Genomic DNA, 21,616 nt, shown 5'->3' with positions numbered 1-21,616 from the left:
TTCCTACTGAAGCCAACAGTGACCAGGAGAGCACCTGAAATTTTGGTTATCAATTGCTCTAAAACCTTCTTTAATTACATAAACTTGTTATGAGGAAGGGCAGGGAAAGTCATGAGGAGGCTAAGATCTAGCCTTGGTTTATGATGAACACTTATCTTATCAACCTACTGTTAATAAACTCACTAAAACAATAAAGAGCAAGATTTAATTTTAACTTGGTTTACTGGCCTGCTTTAGCAATGGCTAAAGGTGATAGCTTGGAAAAATATTAATCAGAGTCAGCTATTTAAAGTCAGACTTATTTTTTGGCAGTTTCTGCAGGAAAGTTCATCTACCAGCCATCAACGATGAAGATTCTTAGCTACCTCCTGGTTTACCGAAGGTTCCTGCTCATTGTCCTCACCCCATTGCTTTTACTTCCACTTCCACTTATCATCAAAACCAAAGTAAGTGACCTGCTTTCAGAGGTAAAATTATTTTGCACCTGTGTGCCAAGTCTGAGATTCCCAGATCTTTTCAGAATCATAGAACTGTTTGGGTTGGTAGGGACCTTGAATGACTTCGTGACATTTGCATTGTGGACTTCTTTGAAATTTTTTTTTTCAACTCAAGAGTATTTACATAGAAATTTACATAGAAATAGTATTTACATAGAAATGCTTTTATTTAAGGTTCTGTGCTGGTTGCATGGAGTTCTGAATTATATATGTGTTTTCTTGTTCAGAAAATGTTTTTCTCATTTAACATCTTCTAGACTACCTTGAAAATCCTGTCCTTGATATTATATTTTGGGCAATTTTAAACAGCTCTTGATGATTGACAATAGAGTTGAATTGTCAGGAAGACAGCTGCAATTACCTTTTCATTTGATGATGGATTTTGTGAAGGTCATCATATATTGTGTTGTCTGATAGCTAATGACTGGAATCAGTGATCTGAGAAATTCCCTCTGGTTCCTAAACAGAGCAAAGTTTATGGCAGGACACCTTAGTTTTTATTGTACTTGAAACAAATTCTTCTGGTATTCAGTAACTCTTGTGACAATCCCAGGCTGATGAAGCGGCGATGTAAAAATTTTGTCAGTGATTCTATTTGGAACAGCTCTAATGTCATCAGAATGAAGTGGAACTCTCTGTGATGTATTAGCACACATGCGTTATATGTATCATGTGTAACAATACGTGAAAGTCCAGTTCAGAAGACCTTGTATCACAGATAAATAGTGTTTACAGCGCAACATGCTTAGCACTGTCTCACATCACAACTTCAATAATTCAGTTTCCTCTCTGAGAGGAAATTCTTGAGAAATTTTTGCTGTGGTAGGACTTAAGTGAGATGAGCATTCACTAGGTGATTACTGAATTGACACTATCAAATTGTTTGATAAATAACACAAGCTTCCCCCAAAAGATAAAAGCTAGCCATAACTGACTGGCTGGGATTTAACTTTGCTGTTTTCCAGTCAGAGGTTCCCAGACTCATTTCATTAATTTAATCTTTTCCCAATACAAAACTTCTCTGCTGCTGAGTAGTTTTATGCACTAACCAGTGGCATTAAAAGATCTAAACCATTTTCCTCAAGAGCAAAAATATAAAACAAAACTACACAACAGAGTTTTCTAGAATTCTAGAAGAAACTAGGCTCACTTCATCTCACTGTATTTAGCTGTGCCTGCATTTTACAGGTAGCACTGAAGTGAATTACAGAATCACAGAACGGTACGAGTTGGAAGGGACCTCTGGGGATCATATAGTCCAATTCCCCTGATAAAGCAGGTTATCCTAGATCAGGTTGCACAGGATCATGCCCAGGCAGGTTTTGATTATCTCCAGAGAAGAAGACTCCACAACCTTGCTGAGCTGCCTGTTTCAGGGCTCTGCCACCCTCAAAGTAAAGAAGTTTCTCTTCATGTTTAGATGGAACTTCCTGTGTCCCACTTTGTGCCCATTGTCCCTTGTTCTCTCACTGGACACCCCTGAGAAGAGATTGGCCCCATCCTCTTGCCACCTACCTTTAGATATTCATAAGCATTGAAAAGAATTCCTCTCAGTCTTCTCTTTTGCGGGCTAAACAGACCCAGGTCTCTCACCCTTTCCTCATAAGAGAGATGTTCCAGTCCCCTGATCATCTTTGTAGCCTTGTGTTGGACTGTCCCCAGTAGTTCCCTGTCTCTCTTGAACTGGGTAGTCCAGAACTGGACATGATACTCCGGATGTCACCTCACCAGGGCAGAGTAGAGGGGCAGGAGAACCTCCCTCCACCTGCTGGTCACACTCCTCCTAATGCACCCCAGGATACCATTGGTGGTCTTGGCCACAAGGCCACATACTGACATAGATGGACTTTTTGCAATTGTTATTTTTTCCCCTGGATGATCCACTCATATTTTTGTGGTGCCTTTTTTTATTCTAGGAAGCAGAATGTGCATATACATTGCTTGTAGTTGCCATCTTTTGGCTCACAGAAGCTTTGCCACTGGCTGTTTCAGCTTTGCTCCCTGCCTTTATGTTCCCATTGTTTGGTATAATGGAATCCAAGCAGGTAACCCATTTTATTCCTCTCTATCATATTATGGATTTCAATGATAAAATCTCCAAAGAAAGTACCATATAATGTTGAAAACTGATAAGCTAATCCATGGATTTGCTGAGTGCCGGTCACTGTAGGTCTGTCTCAAGACTTGCTTACATACTTCATCCTCAGAACTTCATCATATTTCTTCAATTTTTTTTCCCTAGATTGTGATTCAGTGCTTAGATGCCAGTTGATGGGAAAATGATAGATAGATAGATATAAAATATCCTTAATGTTACAGAAGCAAGATGACACACTAAAGAACCCATGTGCAAGATGCTGCGTATACATCTTCATGCAAAGGACACCACAGATTTTGTTTAAAGTTGTTCTTTTAACTGTTAGATAGATCACTAAATGAATGAAAGCAGCATTTCATTGGTGATTTAGTTCACGCGTGAGATGCAACTGATGATCTTAGGTTGCTCATCTCATGAGCCTTATTCTTCATTATTGTTTAAACACTATATGTTTCAGTGCAGTTACTCTTGCATCATTTGTTTAAATGAAATTAACAGTTTTAATGAAATTAATAGTCTAAATTTAAGCCAAAAATGTTTCTCAATATTTGTTTCAATATATATCCTTACTGAAGTTTTTATTAAACTGATAATACCAAATATTAATAAAAAGTCACCATTTAGTTAATAAAATATTTTTTGTTTTTATTTCAGGTGGCATCTGCTTATTTTAAAGATTTTCATCTGCTGCTGATTGGAGTAATTTGTTTGGCAACATCAATAGAAAAATGGAATTTTCACAAAAGAGTGGCTTTAAGAATGGTGATGCTGGTGGGTGTCAACCCTGCATGGTATGTGCTAAAAAATGTCTTGAAGGGCAATAATACCTGTGGAACTCATTGTGTTCCAGGAATAATTAACTACAGCTTTCCCTGTAGTAGAAATCCAGGCTTTCTTTTCATTGAAACAAAGTAGGTATTTGAAATTAGATGATTGTTTTGCAGGTATCAACTTACTATTTTGCTGAAATCCTAACTGAATGTTCCCTGCAGTGATTCGGTTCACAATAAGGATCCTTCTGAACAAAAAGTCTGATGAATTTATGAGTAATGTAAGGGTCTTATTTCTTAATGGTGGTCAGTACATTACATATCTGATGCCTACAACTGAAAATCTCAGCTATGCTTATTATTAATTTGTATTTCAATATCGCGTGCAAAATTCTGGACACTTCCAAAAATACAAGATGAGCTCACATACACAGTGAGGAAAAAAAGTCAGAAAACTAAACGTTGCTGGGGAAGGAAAACCGTGTTAAGCTCAATGTCTTTATGCTTTTTTTCTTTGTCTACCTATGAAAAAAAAAATCAGAGGAATAGGAACTCCCCCAACTGGATGAGGTGATGAGGGAAATGAAATCACACTACTCTACTTACTCACTGTTGGCATATATCTTAGGAAGTGAAAACTCTTTTCTTTGCTTGCTTTGCAAGCTTGAAGAAATGCTTTAGGCCCACAGGTTCATCTGTCAGCACCCCAGTAAGTCTACAGCTAAGATCTGTAGAGCACACTACTCTACTTACTCACTGTTGGCATATATCTTAGGAAGTGAAAACTCTTTTCTTTGCTTGCTTTGCAAGCTTGAAGAAATGCTTTAGGCCCACAGGTTCATCTGTCAGCACCCCTGAATTCCTAGAATACATGATGCTTATTACTCCCTGTCAGGAAGCAAACAGCGATAGGAAGTAAAAAGTCAGAAAAATAGAAAATGAGATGCCTCTTAGGTGATCAAACCAATAACACCTCATGGAAATGCTGGATTATTTTTATTCCTCAGTGATTTGTCCATTCTATTTTTAAACATCACGTGTATTTTGATTTTTCCTGCATCTTTCGGTTGCTGGTAGCTTTCATTTTTTAGCAAAATGCTCCTTATATTCTTGTTCAACTGTCTCCCGTTATCTTTAGTTATATTCTTGAGTTATGCAGGTTTAGTTATTTCAATTTCTCATTTTTTGATCAGTCTTAAATAGTTACCTTTTGGCTGAAATCTGGACATGGAGAACACAAGTGGATGACATGCTGTGCTAAGATGAACATTGCTGGCGAACTTGCTGTGGACAAAGGAACCCACAGCCAGCTGCAGAGGATAACTAGAGCAGCTCCACAGACAGCTTCATAACCCTGAAGAAGCAGCATCCCTCATAACTATCTCAGTTCTGTCACTTTTTGTGATGATGGCCAAAAGATGATAAGATTATGATAAGATGATCTGTAAGGGAGAGGATCCTCCCACCTCTCAGCATCTGCTGCTCGTTTGCTGTGCCCACTGCAAAGCCATGCATGCTGTTCTCTGTGCACAGCCCTCCTCCTCCACGGGAAGTCCCCACCCAGCCTGTGTGCACATTGGAGCTCATCCGGCCCAAGGTGGAGATACTGTAGGAGGTTTCCACATTAGAGGACGTGGGTGTTGCAGCATTGCAAGCAGAATAGTGGGAGACTTCTGGGTCCTGCATTCTTCTGGAGAAACTGGTTTGTATGAGAAATAGCGAGGCCAGCTGGACTAGAAAAGTGATCTCCCTGTGCTCGGCGCTGGTGGAGTCATTCTGTACATAAACATTATTGTTTCTGTTGTGATTTATAATATATTTGATCTTTTAACTCTAAAATATTATCATTTCAGTGTATTTGATCACATGTTTTTAATTAATAACATTTCCTCAGAGGTCAGTTACAAACTTTAAATTTTCAGTGTTTCCTAGGTTCAAGATTTCTGTTGAAAAAGCTTTCCATTTATATTAAATAGAGTGGTGATAGGAGGTGTTGCTGTAGCAGCCACAGACTCTTCTCTTCTGTTCCAGGCTTACACTGGGTTTCATGGTTAGCTGTGCTTTCTTGTCAATGTGGCTGAGCAACACCTCTGCTGCTGCCATGGTGATGCCAATTGTAGAGGCTGTAGCTCAGCAGATCACCAGAGCTGAAGCAGAAGCTGATGCGTTGGAGATGTCTTGCTCTAACGGCTCCATCAACCCGGCACTGGAGTTAGACGGTAGGCACACAGTGCAGTTTCTGTCTTTGCCCACCCTCACCCCGCACAGCAGTAAACACCACATAAAACGAAGCTGAATGGCTAGGAAAATAGTAGCATCGTTACATGCTTCACTGTGATTACTTGTGTATGAGGTTCTCATGTTCACAAAGCTTTATTAGAACTGAACAGGTGCCGAATGTGGCGGTTAGATGAGAGGAGGGCAGAAGAGGATGGCTTGTCCAGCCGACTAAAATGTCTGAAAAGAAATATGACTACAGCCTGTAGACACACTGGGGTTAAATGTTAGCAAGAGAAAATTGCTCTTTAATCTCTAGGGTAATGTTGGGAGAACAAGTGACTCTAAACTGGTTGCATACACAGCTGGATTGTAAATTAGAAAGAGCTCTACTTATTAGAGGAGTCACATTCTGTGAAATAGGAGTCATGAAGGAGTAGGGCACAATTCAGCTGTTTTTAAGATTGGCACTTGTATTCATAGGACGATGGGAAGTTATTGCGGGGAATGTGACATGCTGATGGATCCTTTTCAGTTTTGCTCCCTTAAATACTTATGTGTCTTTGCATCAATGTGTTACAGAAAATATAGGAGAATGTGAAAGCAGTGACTGGAAAGAGAAAGAAAAACAAATGAATGGGTAATATAAATTTACTAAATTCTGTTCTAAGCATTCATCTAAATAGAAGATCTGTTTACTGCAATTCTTACCTTTGTTTTTCCAGATACAGCCATGATGTGGGTAGTACTGTGTGCACAGTTGAAAAGGAAAATGAAAAAGAAAAGGAACAGGTACTTAAGGTGTGTTTTTATTATGCAGTCAATGTGTGTAACTTAGTTTTAACCTAAATCTGACTTGTATGTAACACTTAACATGGCACAGCTAGCAATGAAGCTAGTTTCATGTGAATAAGTGATATATATGTAGAGACACTCACATATACAGTTTGCTTATGTAAGTATTTCATTAGTGCTTTGCTGCTCCCAGTGTATTTTACACAAGTTAAACCAACCTCACCAGAGCACAAACCCTAGGTGTGAGTGTATATATATGTATATATATCAGGTGTGTATATATAACTGCATATACAAAGGAAGTTCCTGTGTAAAGACTGAGATGGCTCAGGATAAAGACTTCAGGCTTTGACTCTTCCTTCCTTTTCTTTGCATGAATAATCTAGCATGAATAATACTAGCATGAATAGTACCACTGTAACAGCAAACCAAACCATGCTGTGTATAGTTATACTGCCAGCAAATCGTGTGACTCTTCTGGGACATCCTTAAATGCTATTTTCATGCTTGATGGTGAGCCCTCCTTATGTACTGATTGGTGCGTATTCTTTCTAAGCAGAACCTACCACCTGCTGAAGCAGAGAAAAAAAGCAGAGAGGACAAATACAGTGGGATTTTCAAAGCGATGTGCTTATGTGTTGCTTATTCTGCTACTATTGGAGGGCTGACCACAATTACAGGAACATCAACTAATCTGATTTTTGCTGAGCACTTCAATACGTAAGAGACTACACTAAATTATTTGTATTCTTTATCCAGAATTTTAACTGTTCTTTCTTGAGCTCTCACATAGCTCCCTTAAAATGCACCAGAAAACTTACCCTTTGATTTTATATTATTTGCTTCTATTACTTTGTTTTTTTTATTGTTTGTTAAAGGGATAACATGAAATTGCATGGTTGTATTTGCCTTACACTGGAAAATACTATAAGCGAGTGCCCAAGACATGCAACAAGATGACCATTATTTGGTTAAGTCAAGTCATACTTTACTCTTTGAACAGGCACATGGAAAAAGATGGGCTTGTCTGAGGAGGAAGACACTACTTAGCATGAATATGACAGCAACTATCTGGCTCCAAAGGACCGTTACTTATTTTTGAGTATACCAGGAGCTAAATTCATGTCTGCTTAGCAAAGAACATCAGGAGACTTTCAGGAAGCTATGCTTAGAGCCTTGTTGAAAGGAGGAATTTAGGTCCATTAATTAAAGAAAAAGCAAAAAATTTCAAACCAGTTTGAAACTTTGCATTCAGTGGAACACTTTGTTCTGATATTATTAAAAACATTCTTTAATATTCCTTTTCTAATTAGAACTACTTTGTCAAGAAAATTGGCAGATTTCATTCCAAACCTTTTGAAAAATCAATAGTTCTTGCTGAATTTTTTTTCTTCTACAAACTACTCATAGACAGAAGTATTCCCATTCCAATTTTAAAATAAAACAAAATAAAGCACAATCCTTTTATTACCCTTTGCCCACTACTCTGTATTGTACATGGCAAAATGGTGAAAGACCAATTACTGATAGAATTTCTTCCAACTTGTGTTCCATGAATGGGTGAAATTTGGCCTCAATATGCTGCTAAAGATAACCAAAGCGGTGCAGTCTGTAAATCAGCCCATGCTAAGAGAATGGCAACAGTGGAAATTATGGAATGTATGGAAAGTATGGAAATTATGAGTGCCTGCTTTGGGGCCAAAGAACCACAGAGGGCAGACTATGGCATTACAGGTCCTTCAGACTTAAACTTTTAGACATATAAGCAACTCTGGTTCAAGCAGGTTTCACTCTCAGTAGAATCCAAGATTGGTTACTACGGGTAGGAACCTTTTTTGTTCATTTCCCTGAAGTTGTAAGAAACTTGAAGAAAACTGGCTTGCAGCTGGTTTTTCAGTTTGTCTTGGCTGTTAACAGTCTCTTCAAGAATGGATAAACAGACTGTTGTCCACTCCCTGGGTCTTCACTCTCGGCGAGGACCGTGGGCTGTACATGGAGCACTGCATGTGTAATCCAGTTTTACACCCCACCAGGACTTTGTTTAATCTTTACACAACCACTGAGCCTAATCCTTAACTTAAGCTGAGTCTACTATCTAACTGTGCAAATACTTTAATCTTTAACTGTTTTGCTCCCCTTCTCCTTAGAGGTCATGTTTGTATTTGTGTCCTTCCTGAAGTGGGAGTTGACCTGTTAGCGTGACTTGGACACATTTGCAGTCTGCCTTCATGTATCATAAGCATCTGAAGTAGAATAATTCATCAAAAGAGCTGTACATACAGCATATTTCTGGGTGTCCCACTAAGTGACAAAACTCTTAAAATGGCACCGCAAAATTCTGTATTTCTCATATCTTCCCAATTTCAGTATTAATAAATTTGGATTAGTGTTAACTGTTCTCTACTTCCCTCCTCTTCATTTGTCAGATGAAAAGGAAGCTAGTATATCTGTGTTAGCACTGGAGCCTGTGTGTTGCTGGGAATCCTCAGCCTCCTGTTGACTTAGGATATGCAATTATGTTGTGATCCAAAGGGCAGAAGCAAACAGTGGAAATGTTGATGCAATCCTAAGCATCCCTGTCAGTGAGAGTGAGATCAACTTCCATTAAGCCTCTGTTTCAAGACAGATTTGTTGCTGATCCTCTCAGGGTGACTTTAATTGCATGCAAAGGGACACTACAATATAGCGCCTAGAATATATTCAACTGAAAAAAAAAAGAAAAAGAAATTTAAAAAATGAAGAAAAATAAAAGCATTAGTTAACACACCAAGAAGTTGTGTAAGCAGCTAGTAGGCTAGGCATTAGTCTGCTCACCAGTGCCCATAAGAAACTCAGAAGCCTTTACCAGCCACGGAGGCATCAGGGAGGATGAGAGGGTAGGTCCTCACTGCTCCCTGGAACAGATACTTGGTGATGCTGGGTCCCTTTCTTCTGACTCCATATGTTTCTCCTTTAGTATTTTATCCCTTTCTGTATTGGTGTCAGTTATCTCACATCTGCGACTTTACCTATCTAATCCTATATAGCTCTGCTGTAGAAACTTTCTCATCGGTCTTCCCCACACAGAGCCGTTTCTTCAGCACCACAAGCCAATATTCACAGCTGAGCCATGTTAAAGCAGGGCTGTGGATGTTAGGAGCATAGCTCCTAGCTGCAGCCCAGGGTAAGGGGAAGGCTGTGGAGAGATTACAGGGAGAAAAGGTTACCAGACAGCACTGTGTCAGGGAGAAAACTGAGTTCTCCTGTGCTTGAGGAAGAGTAAATCATACAATGAAACTTGTGGTTCTCCACTCAGGCTTGCCAACAGGTTACTCCATTTCCTGAATCCTATTCTAACCGACTTTGACCTTCCAACATGAAGAATCAAATTTTGCCATTATGTTCAACCTAAGCAAGAAGAAGCCATAAAAGGAAAAATCTTATCTGGATTTGTTCTATGAACCAGATTCGTGGCATTTGTAGGTTTATTGTTACCAGCACTGAATCACTGTAAAATGAGGATTATTAAAATCAATCCAAGTTTTTCCTTTTCTAATGGAAACAGGTCTAGAAAATAAATAGTACAGTATGTCCTGTCCATCCTTGCTCAGACAAGACCCAGAGCAGATAATCGTAGCCCAGCAGATAATCCAACCTGCACTATATAACATACAATGTTTAAAATATTTTAAATCGATCATCCCATCTACCTGGGGAATATTTGCTCTGGAAATGAAGAATACCTAACCTTAGTATCAAGACTGCTGGAAAAACTTACATACATCTTCAGCCCTACACAAGTTACTGTGAAACTTGTCGACAGTAAAGTAACATTTTGTAACAGAATTGGCTCTTCCATATGAAGTTTTCAAGAGCTTGTTTCGTTGATCAGTAAGGAATTACCCCACATAATTCAGAAAAGATCATAAACACTTTGGCAAGTGATGAAATGGTAATTTACTGATATGCTTATGTCAGTTCTTTCCTATCTTGGAATTCATACATTCCAAAATCGATGTGACTAATCATGAAATAGAAGGTAAGTAGCCATGCAATCAATAAATTATATACAACAGCACAATGCCATTTCTTATTCCAGTTTCACCACAATCTCATCACTATGTACAGTTGCAATTTAAAGCATCACATGCACAGGAGTGTAGGAGTTTTGTTTCAGCCCCTGAGAGCACTTTAATTGCAATGTATGTGAACATCATAATAAAGATAGATCAAGCCTAAAATTCGCACAATACTTGAGAAAGCATTTATAATAAGCATACACTGTCTCAAAGACCTATGTGACCATCTGCATTCCTTTTCTTCCAGCAAGGTCTGAAATACAAAAAATTGGCTAATAATTGGAAATAGTCATTACAGTCTCTGTCTGGACATTGTGATTTCCCTTCTGTCTGAATTTTGCATCGGAGAGGAAGGCTGTTCCAGGAGACCATAATTTTCTCACTTTCAGCATTAAAAGCTCTCTGGTGTTGAAGGAGCTCAAAGGAAGAATAACTTGTGTTCATGAAGTAAATGGGAAAACAGGATTCATTTACCTGGCCTTTTTGCCTATCTGGCATCTATCTAATTCAGCAGTAAATTCATCTCTTTCAAGAAACCAAAGCACATTTCCCCTTTTCTTAAGATGCAAGGAGAGCTCTGGTTGACCATCCCACATCTGTAAACATCAGATTAAGACAGCTTCAAAGAGACAAGGTGACTGGAGAGACCTCCACCTAACAAATGAACATTCCTGCCTTTTCTGGAAATTAGTAGTATAAATTTGGAGTTTAATCAGTTTGGAATCCCTTATGGAACCTTAAAAAATACAAGTCTCAATGTCGTCTCCACTGTTGTCTTCTAAATTCATCGGAGCTTGTTCATTTGAGCATATTTTCCTGTGCTAAAGTCTTCTCTAAAAGAACTTCTTTCCTTCAAGTTCTGTTTCTTTGTAGTCCTAATGGTCCTTAATGCTGTGAGACTCCCTTTCTTGCCTAGAGAATTCAGGTTAGACATATCTAGATCAGTGTCAGGTCTCCAGACCTGTTGCTGATCCAGTGCTAAAATAACATAGATAGTTCCTGTAGCAGTCATGATGATCAGGAATAGGATGGGAGAGTGAAGAAAGGGGACACCAGAGGCCACCTCATGCTGTAGTCAGCTGCCAGCTAGAATCTCTGACAGCAAGGCTTTCTGGCCCTTCTCACAGGTCTTCATTCCTTTGCAAAGCTCAGCTGAACACTTTTTTTCCGATCATCCAGGCGTTACCCAGGTTGCCAGTGCATCAATTTTGGATCCTGGTTTATCCTTTCCATCCCTATTGCTGTTGTTATTCTGCTGCTCTCCTGGGTCTGGCTCCAATGGCTTTTCCTTGGGTTTGAGTAAGTAAATGTTGTAATCAATAAAACTAAAGGCTGATGATATGAGATGCTCTGTACCAGGACTGAATATTGCACCTAAATGTAACAGGGTCAATCGGAAGATAATGCAGCAACAGTGATTTTGCGTACTTGATTAGTATGGCTGAGTCTCTGGATGTGACAATAATTTTCTAAAATAAGGGTCCTTGATTACGCAGCCCAGTGTGAAAAGTCCATATCCCAAATGATGATACGCATGCACGTGTGCAAGAGAGAAGACTACTGAATTTTTATGCATTTTAGTCTGAGACTAGAAGATTTATAGTCAAGATGTTGCCCTTTGCTGGAGTCAGGGGTTGGTTTGAATACTTGAGCAATGTCTGTGTTATAAATTGGGTGACTACTTCTGTAAATATGAAGAGAAACACTTCTGCTTTTCCAAAATTTATATGTGGTGATATGGTGGTTTTGTTTTTCCCTCAGAGCTTGTGTTTTTAAGTTTTTGGAGAGGAAAATGCTTCTTTTGGGCTAATTCTTCAAAACCTTGTTCCCCATAAGTTCATTATCACCCACAGAGATACCAGTGAGGACACCTATCTTCCACAATTACATGGCTAGTTACGGTACAAGAGACAAAGAGTGAGACTACCCACTCTTAAGCAGACTTAGAATCATCCCACACTTACCGTTCTATATGTGAACATTTATTATTTCGTTTCACTTGATTGTTTCAATAGTGTTCTTTCTAACATTGTGTAAGGGTCTTATCCAGAACCGACACCTACCTTGTAGCATAGAGTCTACTGATCAGTATGCAGACTACCCAAGTCATACAAACTTATTCATTACAAAACAAGTAAAGCAAAGTCATAAATTACTTTCATTAAATAGGCTGACTGTGTATTTGATTGTTTCAAATAGTTACCATGGTTAAAGTTTTATCCTTCCTGTGTAAATGAGCTAGTCAATAACAGGACACATTTTGTTGCTGCCACTGTCAATCCCCCACTGGACTTTGTTGATTAATTCCAATATGCTCAATTTGGTAAGTGATAATTAAATGGGAGAAATGGGCATTCTAAAGCGAAATTTTTACTTTTGTAAACTTTTACTTTTGGTAACTGTAAAGGTTGGACTTTTTTGCTGTACATGCTGTTAATTCATCATTCAATATTGTGTATTCCAGTTTTAAAAACATGTTCAAGTGTGGCAAGAAGAAAACAGCCAGAGAAAAGGCCTCAGCACAAGTGATTCAGGAGGAGTACAAGAAGCTTGGCCCGATAAGGTATGTCAAACTACACAGCTTCAAACAAGAGCCAAAATATCCGTGTGAATTCAGGAAAACATATAACCTGTTCTGTTTCTGCTATAGCTACCCGGAAATTGTCACACTTGTCTTGTTCATTCTAATGACCCTGCTGTGGTTCACCAGAAATCCTGGCTTCATCCCAGGGTGGTCTTCACTTTTCCCAAAGTAAGTGATCTTTTTGATACATCACGAAGAACTGCACTATGTCTTAAATATTCACCTTCTTTTCTTCTCAATTAAAAAAAAAAAAACTTTAAATACTTTAGAAATACAGTAGGCTGAAGTGGTTGAAAACCTTTGTACTGTATACAGAATAGGTAAACTCCAGCAATTTCATTGATGTACGTGTGCAGTGTCTGAAAATGTGATAAATGAAGTGCCAAAGAGGGATTACGCGTACATTTAGACTTGATCCAGTGGGGGACAATGCTTAATGGTTGATGTTATCCTACTTCCCCATCAAAACTGCAATTTCAAGAATAAATCTTTGGTTAGAAGTTTTTCTTCTACTGCCCTTAGTGACAGCCACACTTGCATACACATGCATACAGGCCAGCATCCCCTGCTTTGACAGCTCTAGTTAATGATATAAATTACTATCTGTTCGTACATAACTCTCTCAACATCACAGTTCAACTAGCCACCAAAAAGCCAGGAACAGTTCAGGAACTATCACATATTTTCACCTTCTGCTGCAGCTTGGTTACCTAGCCCCTTCCCAGTATCACCTAGACTTTTTCCCTAATAAATCAGCTGCTTTTGCAAGAACTCACAGTACTGCGATATCTCCTGTTCTCTTGCTGTGATTACTGTAATTTCTGTTCTTCTCTGATAAAGGTCTGGGTATTGCTCTAGAGTACTGGGAAGTAGTTGCAGGGTTGGGAGGAGCAGGACTTTGTGCTGTTTAAGTTCTTCCGGCTTTAACATTTATTACTGGATGGGTCAAAGGCAATTGCTGGACTTGGTAAATGGTAACTCTCCATTTTGTTTTCTGTGCATCTCTCATAAATGACACGTGAACATGCATCCATCATGCCTTCTCTCTTTAAATATACTCCCACCACTCATACACACACTTACAGATCCTCCCCAGTGCTCTGCCAGGAAGTCTGGTAGGGATATTACAAGGAATAAGTGTAGCCCTTTGAAGATTTAAAGTGCAAAGCATAATTATTTTGTGTAAAAATAACATTAAAGTGTGTATTAAAAACTAAGATTGTTTTTAAATTAAATACTTTTGAATTATCAAAAAGTCTGTAAAAGAACATTTTTTTTCCCTTATAACAACAGCAGAGCTGAATATTCTTTAAGGGATTTTGGAGTGTTGACCTAATCAAGCAATCAGCTAGCTAAGCAATCAGGCTGGCTTTGCTTCTCCTGCTTCACATTAACATCCAGTGCTCATCGAACACTGTTTAACAAGATACATCTGATAGTGAAAAACAGACATTGTAAACAACCTTTCAAACATGGGACTTATGGCTCAAATGAATTATTTCAGTCCAGAGATCCACATTTTCCTATCTGAAGTTGTCTAGTTGCCTGAGAATTTTCTTCACTGGCAGGAAAAAAGCAGAATATTCTTGTAATAAGTAGGGTTACAGGTTGTGCCTGGAATTGTTACTTTGTGGATGGCTTCTGAGGTTTTCCTTGGAAAGGAATGCAAGCACGTGTCATGTCACATTAGGCTGAATCATGTTATAATTTGGGTGAGGTAACGTGAAGAGAAACAAAGCTTTTATTACTCCCTAACTAAACATTCAGGGGAAAAAAAGCATTTCTCACTATTTAGACCCTGACCTCATTTATCAATCAATTACACTAACAACAGGCATGAAACCAGGAAATCAGGTTTTTACTGTTCTGAGCAAAGAACACTTCTCTAATCAAGATACTTGAGTGGGTCAAGGAGCCAGTGCAGGTACGGCTAGGAGCAGTAGTAGTAGTTTTCCTTTAAAGAAAATGAAGAAAATGCTTAAAAGCTGGGAACTGTGATATTGTCAATGGCTACATTGCACTCATCACCATGATGTCCAAGAAGCTTTTAGCAGTGCATAAACCATGTGGCTCACAACTCTCACATACAAAATTGTTCAGTGTTTTGGGTTTAAGTATACTGATAGGTATGTGCACAATTTCCCTAAGTTTATGATACAGGAAACAGTTGTAAAAGAAATATTCTCTGCCCTTAGAAATCTGATTTCTTATTAGAAATCTGGTAATACTTACTTCCCATGGGATGTTTTCCCACAGTCTCAAGCCGGACTTGGGGAATTTCTGTCAGCTGCATAGACGAGCTCTGTCCTGATGAAAAGCCACAATATCAGAGCTATAAGTAATCTCAAGACCCTCCCAGACCAGTGAATGGGTCCTATTAAGTGGGAATCACTCCCGGGGTCTTAAACCAGATAGGACTGTCACTTCATTTATTCTAACATGCTAAGGATCAAAAGAGCTACATTGTTCTCTGTGTTAAATCCAGTACAGATCTATTTTATTAGAACATGAATTCCCAGAAAGCAGCCAGGCTTGATTTCAGGGTGACAAAGCACAGATTCCTCAGATCTTGGAATTTACAGTTTCCTTGATATTCTGTCCTGGTGGATAATCATCTCTGTTGTCAAACTAAGCAAGACAAACTTGCACCTTGTTTTCTGTCTGAATAGAGCTTCCAGCCATCTGTTTTTGCTTTTCCTTCCCAGATAAAAAACTTTTCTGTGATAGGTGCTTTAAGGGTATATGTATCTGGTTTAATTATATTACATTATAAGCTTTGTTTGGACAAACTAAATAGAATGATCAAAGTTTTCTTCAAGAAACATATTCCCATCACTCTTACCACCTCCGTTCACGTGCTCAGCCCCTTGTGTACGTCCTCAGAAGTTACTGGGTATGCCTTTAAGATAGAAACACTGAGGGTTTCTTTGAATCCCAACAGAAATATTGTTATTTAATGTTGATACCTCCCCACTTTTTAAGGGTTAATTTTTGAAGTGTCAGCCAATTTTTAATCCACATTTGTGCTGTATCAGTATTGGGTAGATCTCATTTTTAATCAGATGCCTTTCAAATATACATTACCTTTTAGAGTTAATTTTTCTTACGACCATTTTGTAAATCTGTTAAAGACTAATCCTTTACTGTCCTGCCCTGACCTCTGTTCCTCTGTTACCTCCTCCTGGAGGCAGACAGCACGATGTTTTAATACACATGGCATAACAGCAGAGAGAGCACCATAGGGTAAAAGTGCACGTTTCCTCCCCATCTGTTGACAGCACAGGATCACACGTGGTTTCACCTACAGCAGTTTCCTTCCATGTGCTGGCCTCGTTCCAGGCTGTAGGGTATTAGCTTCAATTAGAGGAGTTTCAAGTTGGGCTTTGGCCAGGGCTTTATGAACCTCATATGAAACAGAAAGTTCAACACTGGGCTGCAGATGATTACAGCTGACATACGCAAGGTGGGCTTCCCTCATGCTTCTTCAGGTTGTTGTCTGAGCATATTCTTTCTTTTTTCTGCATGGTGTATTCCTTTCTTTACTTCCAATACGAGGCTGATATGTACTTTTGCCCACAGCCTTATTCTCTACTTTGAAAAACGTTTATCTCAAAATTTGACGATGATTGAAAGGCTTCAGTTTTGGAATGGTGCCAATGTCTTCGTATCAGTATGACTAACAGCAGGATGTTGTGTGTGTCCTGAGCAGGTTTTCTAAGCATCAGGTGTTTTGCATCAGGAATACTAAGGTTTTGTGAGCCGAAGATTGCACATCCCTTGTTAAACAAGGGGAAATGCAAAGTCCTGCACCTGGGGAGGAACAACCTCAGGCACTGGCACAGGTTGCCCGGAGAGGTTGTGGAGTCTCCATTCTTAGAGATATTTAAAGGCTGTCTGGACACAGTCCTGGGCAATTGACTCTGGGTGACTCTGCTTGAGCATAGGTGTTGGATCAGGTGACTTCCAGAGATCCCTTCCAACCTCAAACATTCTGTGAAGAAGCAGATGCCTAGCAGACACTGGCAGCATGAATCGCTTCTGTATCTAAATCTTCTCTCCCTTCAAAACTCCTAGCAAGTCTTAAGAGAGTGCAGGATAGGATCTTAGAGGAAGAAATTTTCTAATCTTTAGACCCAGTGCATCTAGTCCTAGGCTGACGATTTAGGCTACAGGTCCTAGGCTATAGGCAGAACCCTCAGCCTTAAGAAACTATTACAAAATAATAACTTGGTTTTTTAAAGTGTTTTCTGCATTATCATAAAATAAGAAGCAGGAGACAGAATATATGAGAGGACCACTTCAGTTTCTATGGCTGCTTCATCTTGTGACAATGTTAGCTAAAACTATGCTGACTGTGGCACCAGTGTGCAGTCCATATTAAGATTTTACGAATCTCACCTAACTGTTGACAAAGCAAAAGGATCTACCAGGTAATATATTTGTAACATATAACTGGGAGATGATTGTTTTTCCTTTCAGTGAAAAGCTCTGGTTTAGTATAAAACCTTAAGCTGCTGGAAAGATCTGCTGGGAAGTTTTGCTTGTACATACCATAGCTGCATATGCAGAAAAGCGTATGGTGCAAAGCTGAAAGGACAAGTATGTTGGTATATTAGTTCAGGAAAACTCACAGAAGCACTTGGAGAAAACAGAAAATAAATAACAAAGCATAAGAAACTGTTGGGTTTAACTTTCTTCAGCAAAATTCTTATTCCTTTGGATGACCATCTTGACAAAAATAAGACTGACTGGGATATGTCACCACCTAGAAGTATGTAACAGAATCAGGTGGATGTGTTAACACAGTCTTAGAGCTCCGCTTTGCACTTTACCTGATCTTGGGGCTACCCTGTACAAGTTAGAAGGATATTGGATCAGTTTAAGAAGTTTAAGCAGTTCTCAAGCTCTGGAGATGACCAAAGTAAACATGGCCCTTATGGCTATGACCCTAGTAGTGACAGCCATAGGAGTATGATAATAAGGCTCTATTGCCTTCTCTTAGATACATGTGGTATGCACAGTGCTCTTAAGGCCTGTTGGACTGAAAACATTACAGAGCATATTAAAGTTATTAAATTTATCATTGAACTGTGAAAATTAGTTGTTTGAGAGTGAACTATTCCCAAACATTCCTCTCCCCCAGCTTGTTTCTGTCTTATTCTGACAAAATAACACATGCTTTGTCAAAATGCTTATTTAGTAATTTAGTGGGCTTGTATGTGATATTTCTACAGATGTGGTGAATTAATCTTGGTTGGCTGCCAGGTACTCACCCAGTCACTCTCATTCACCCTCCTCAACAGGACAGGGGAGAAATTAAGGTCAAAAAGCTCATGGGTTGAGATAAAGACAGAGATCCCTTACAAGTTACCATCACAGGCAAAACAGACTTGATTTGGATAAAATTAATTTAATTTAATTGCCAATAAAAATAGAGTTGGATGGTGAAAAACAAAGACAAAAATTAAACTGCCTTCTCCCCACCCCATTTCCAGACTCAACTTCCCTCCTTCGTTCCTGACCCCTCTATCTCTTTCTACTGCACTGAGTGGTGCATGGGACGGGGAATGGGAGGTTGTGGTCAGTCCATAACAGCTCCTTTCTGCTGCTCCGTCCATCCTCCTCACCCTTTCCCCCTAATCCTCCTGACTATATATATATTTATGTGATGTTTTTCTTGCTAACTTCTCCTTAGGTACAAAGGCTATGCCACAGATTCTACATCTGCCTTAGTGATAGGCCTCCTGTTCTTTATTATTCCAGCAAAAACATTGTCTAAGACTTCAAACGGAGAAAACAGTTGAGTATGCTTTGATGTGGCTTTTACTACAATAAGGTATCTAAGATGCTACCATAGATATAATTTATTTCACTTGTTAGAGGAATGTTGTTAAATACTAATCTTAGAAACTTAATACAGGACGATACTTTACTGGGATGTAAAGCATCCCTGGCCTGGAAGTCAGTGCCAATAATTAAGCAATGTGAGCAGCAGGAGCTAGTGCTGTGCAGGAACCAGCTGCCTTCATCCTACCACCACCAACTGAATCCAGACTGCAATGGGCTTTGAATGGAACTACACGGGATTTATTTTTTTTAAATGTTGCTGCTTATTTAAGGTACCCTATAAAAATTGACATTGTAAATGAGTCCATTCTCATTTAATTTTTCCCCTTTAAAACGGAATTTACCCTGGTTAAAGTAGACCTTTGGCTTGTCTTCTTTATGCATTCCATTCTGCTGCTGAAATCAGTATCTGGGGATTCACAGAGAATGCATGATCAGAACCTAAATGAGTCTAAGTGAAACAGCATTTGCTCAGCAGCCTGCCTGAATAGTGCAGTTGGATTGAACAGATTAAACTCATTGATATCCCATAACGATCTTACACATAGGGAAGGAGGGGAGAGGAGCAGTGCTCCACTGATGGAAACAGTTGTGGCACTGTTGTCTTCAGGCTGTGACAGTTTTCACCAGCTAAGGATCTGTCCCAGAAAGTGCAGGTTGTTCACATCAAAGATGTTCTTCATGTTATAATGATGAGATTTTGCCTTGAGAATATTTCTCACGTATTTTCTCAGACAGATTATTTCAAGGTGTTTTTCAATATATTTTAAAATGTGGGTGTTTGTTCGGTTTGTTTGCCTATTTTAATTTTTTTTTTCTCTAGCTGTTTTTGGTTACACTCCACTGATTACTTGGAAGGAATTTCAGTCATGCATGCCCTGGGAAATAGCTATTCTTGTTGGTGGCGGGTTTGCACTGGCAGATGGCTGTGAGGTAACGTAATTTATAGAAGATACTGAACAATTAGGCTGACCCATATCAGGAGAAATTCAGACACGCAGTGAATTCAGTTAATCTCCTGCCTTAGCAAGTTATTCTGTAAAGATATTCAACACTATAAACGTGATGAGTATTCAGAAAGTAGGGTTACCAAAGAAGCAGTTTGCTTTGTTTTCAAAAACCACACACAATGATGATTACTGTTCGTTATTTAATTTAAACCTGATGGTGGTAGGACTTGTGCAGACACACTGTTTACAAAGCCTTAGGGTTAATGTCCCATGTCACTGAGGTACCTCCCAGGTGGAGCCCCACTGGCTACTCCAGGAAATCGAGCAGGTTTGGGCCCAGACTCTGGTTACAAAGCCTGATATGTGCACAATGCAATTTTCAGATCATAATTCTTCTAAACATCTCAGAAATGCAAATGTAAATAAATGGAATAGAGTTTGCATGGGTTCCTATAGGACAGAATCAAATTAGAAAAATGTGCTTAAAAACACGGAGAAGCCTAAAAACATGGAAAATCATTCAGATCTTTTCTCTTTTACTCAAATACTTCACAACTAGTAGATGAGTGAATTCCATTCCATACCATTTATTACATTTTCTTTTTGGTGATTTGTAGAACATAATGATGTTGTCACATTCCTTTTGCAGGTCTCAAAACTTTCTGAGTGGGTAGCAAGTAAATTGACCCCTCTAGGATCACTACCCTTGTGGCTGGTTATCTTGATATCATGCCTTATTGTCACTTCAGTAACAGAAGTAGCCAGCAATCCAGCTACCATTACGATATTTTTGCCCATACTATCTCCTTTGGTGAGTATAACACAGGTTGGTTTTGGTCAGAATCTGCTCTATCATCCATGTAATAATACAGCTGCTCATAGAATCAGTTTTTAAAAGTCTCCATAAAATACTTCATGGTTTTTGGTTTGTTTTGGTTTGTTTGTTTGTTTTTTTGCTGTGCTGTGTTGTGCATTGGATACTTGGTTGTTTTGGGACTTTTTTACAAGAGATGATGAAAATTTAGTAAAATTAGGCAAAAGTTCAGCACTCAAAAATGGACTCTGTTATTTGTATTTGTGAATGGTTGAATAAAAAGGACAACTCTCTTAGCGTTTCTTCAGGATCACATTTTCAGGGAAAATGGTTAACACTACAACATTCAAGATGTCACCAAAGAGAAGAGAGGGCCAATAGATGTGCTTTATGTGTAAATCTCGTTTCTTCTCTCCTTAGCTCAATTGTGTCCTTTATTCTCATCACCTTTTACAAAAAACCCAGTTCTTTCTTCTTCTTCAAAACTTATTGATCATCTTCTGAACAGTAGATTTCCCTCTTGACCATACTAATGCCCTTTTCCTCTCTAACAAAGAAACCTTAGTCCTCACTTCATTGAGTCCCTCCTATGTATTATATAAAAATTCAACTTTTTTATCATCTTCCCTGTAGTGGTTTCGCTCTTAGTGCTTGTGCAGTGTTCACACTCTTTTCAACTGTCTTATTTTATGGACTCAACTACAATTAAAAAAATGAGGTGTGAATTTAAAGTTCCGTAACTATTCTGTATTAGAATCACTTTTTCTCCTCTGAAGCATTCTGAGATAAAGTCTTTAAAATGAGTTATCTGAAAAGGTTATTTCACATTATTTAAACCAGCAGTTCTGTTCACAGTTCACTTGTGATAATATAATAAGATTGTATTTATGTATTTCATTTGCAAATGTGTCCCTTGACAGGTGTTCTCTCTCTTTTATTATGCAATAGGCTGAAGCCATTCGTGTGAACCCACTTTTCATTTTGAT

General features: G+C 38.8%; 1 protein-coding gene across 1 annotated transcript in view; it reads left to right on the top strand.

The window, feature by feature from the left end:
- Positions 1–341: 341 nt before the first annotated feature.
- SLC13A1 (solute carrier family 13 (sodium/sulfate symporter), member 1) overlaps positions 342–21,616 on the top strand; it is a 21,714-nt gene continuing 439 nt past the window's right edge. The window contains exons 1-14 of the mRNA XM_010144480.1: positions 342–446; positions 2,414–2,542; positions 3,250–3,386; positions 5,397–5,584; positions 6,165–6,222; positions 6,308–6,374; positions 6,937–7,097; positions 11,615–11,734; positions 12,900–12,998; positions 13,086–13,187; positions 18,715–18,818; positions 19,690–19,799; positions 20,466–20,627; positions 21,579–21,614. Of these exons, the coding sequence (XP_010142782.1) occupies positions 348–446; positions 2,414–2,542; positions 3,250–3,386; positions 5,397–5,584; positions 6,165–6,222; positions 6,308–6,374; positions 6,937–7,097; positions 11,615–11,734; positions 12,900–12,998; positions 13,086–13,187; positions 18,715–18,818; positions 19,690–19,799; positions 20,466–20,627; positions 21,579–21,614 (1,572 nt within the window). The 5' untranslated portion in view covers positions 342–347. The remainder of the gene's footprint in view (positions 447–2,413; positions 2,543–3,249; positions 3,387–5,396; positions 5,585–6,164; positions 6,223–6,307; positions 6,375–6,936; positions 7,098–11,614; positions 11,735–12,899; positions 12,999–13,085; positions 13,188–18,714; positions 18,819–19,689; positions 19,800–20,465; positions 20,628–21,578; positions 21,615–21,616) is intronic.

The sequence above is a fragment of the Buceros rhinoceros genome, unplaced genomic scaffold, assembly GCF_000710305.1.
Source record: "Buceros rhinoceros silvestris isolate BGI_N320 unplaced genomic scaffold, ASM71030v1 scaffold6121, whole genome shotgun sequence".
NCBI classification, from domain to species: Eukaryota; Metazoa; Chordata; class Aves; order Bucerotiformes; family Bucerotidae; genus Buceros; species Buceros rhinoceros.
Note: the sequence above shows the minus strand (reverse complement) of the source record. Positions and strands in the feature narration are given on the sequence as shown.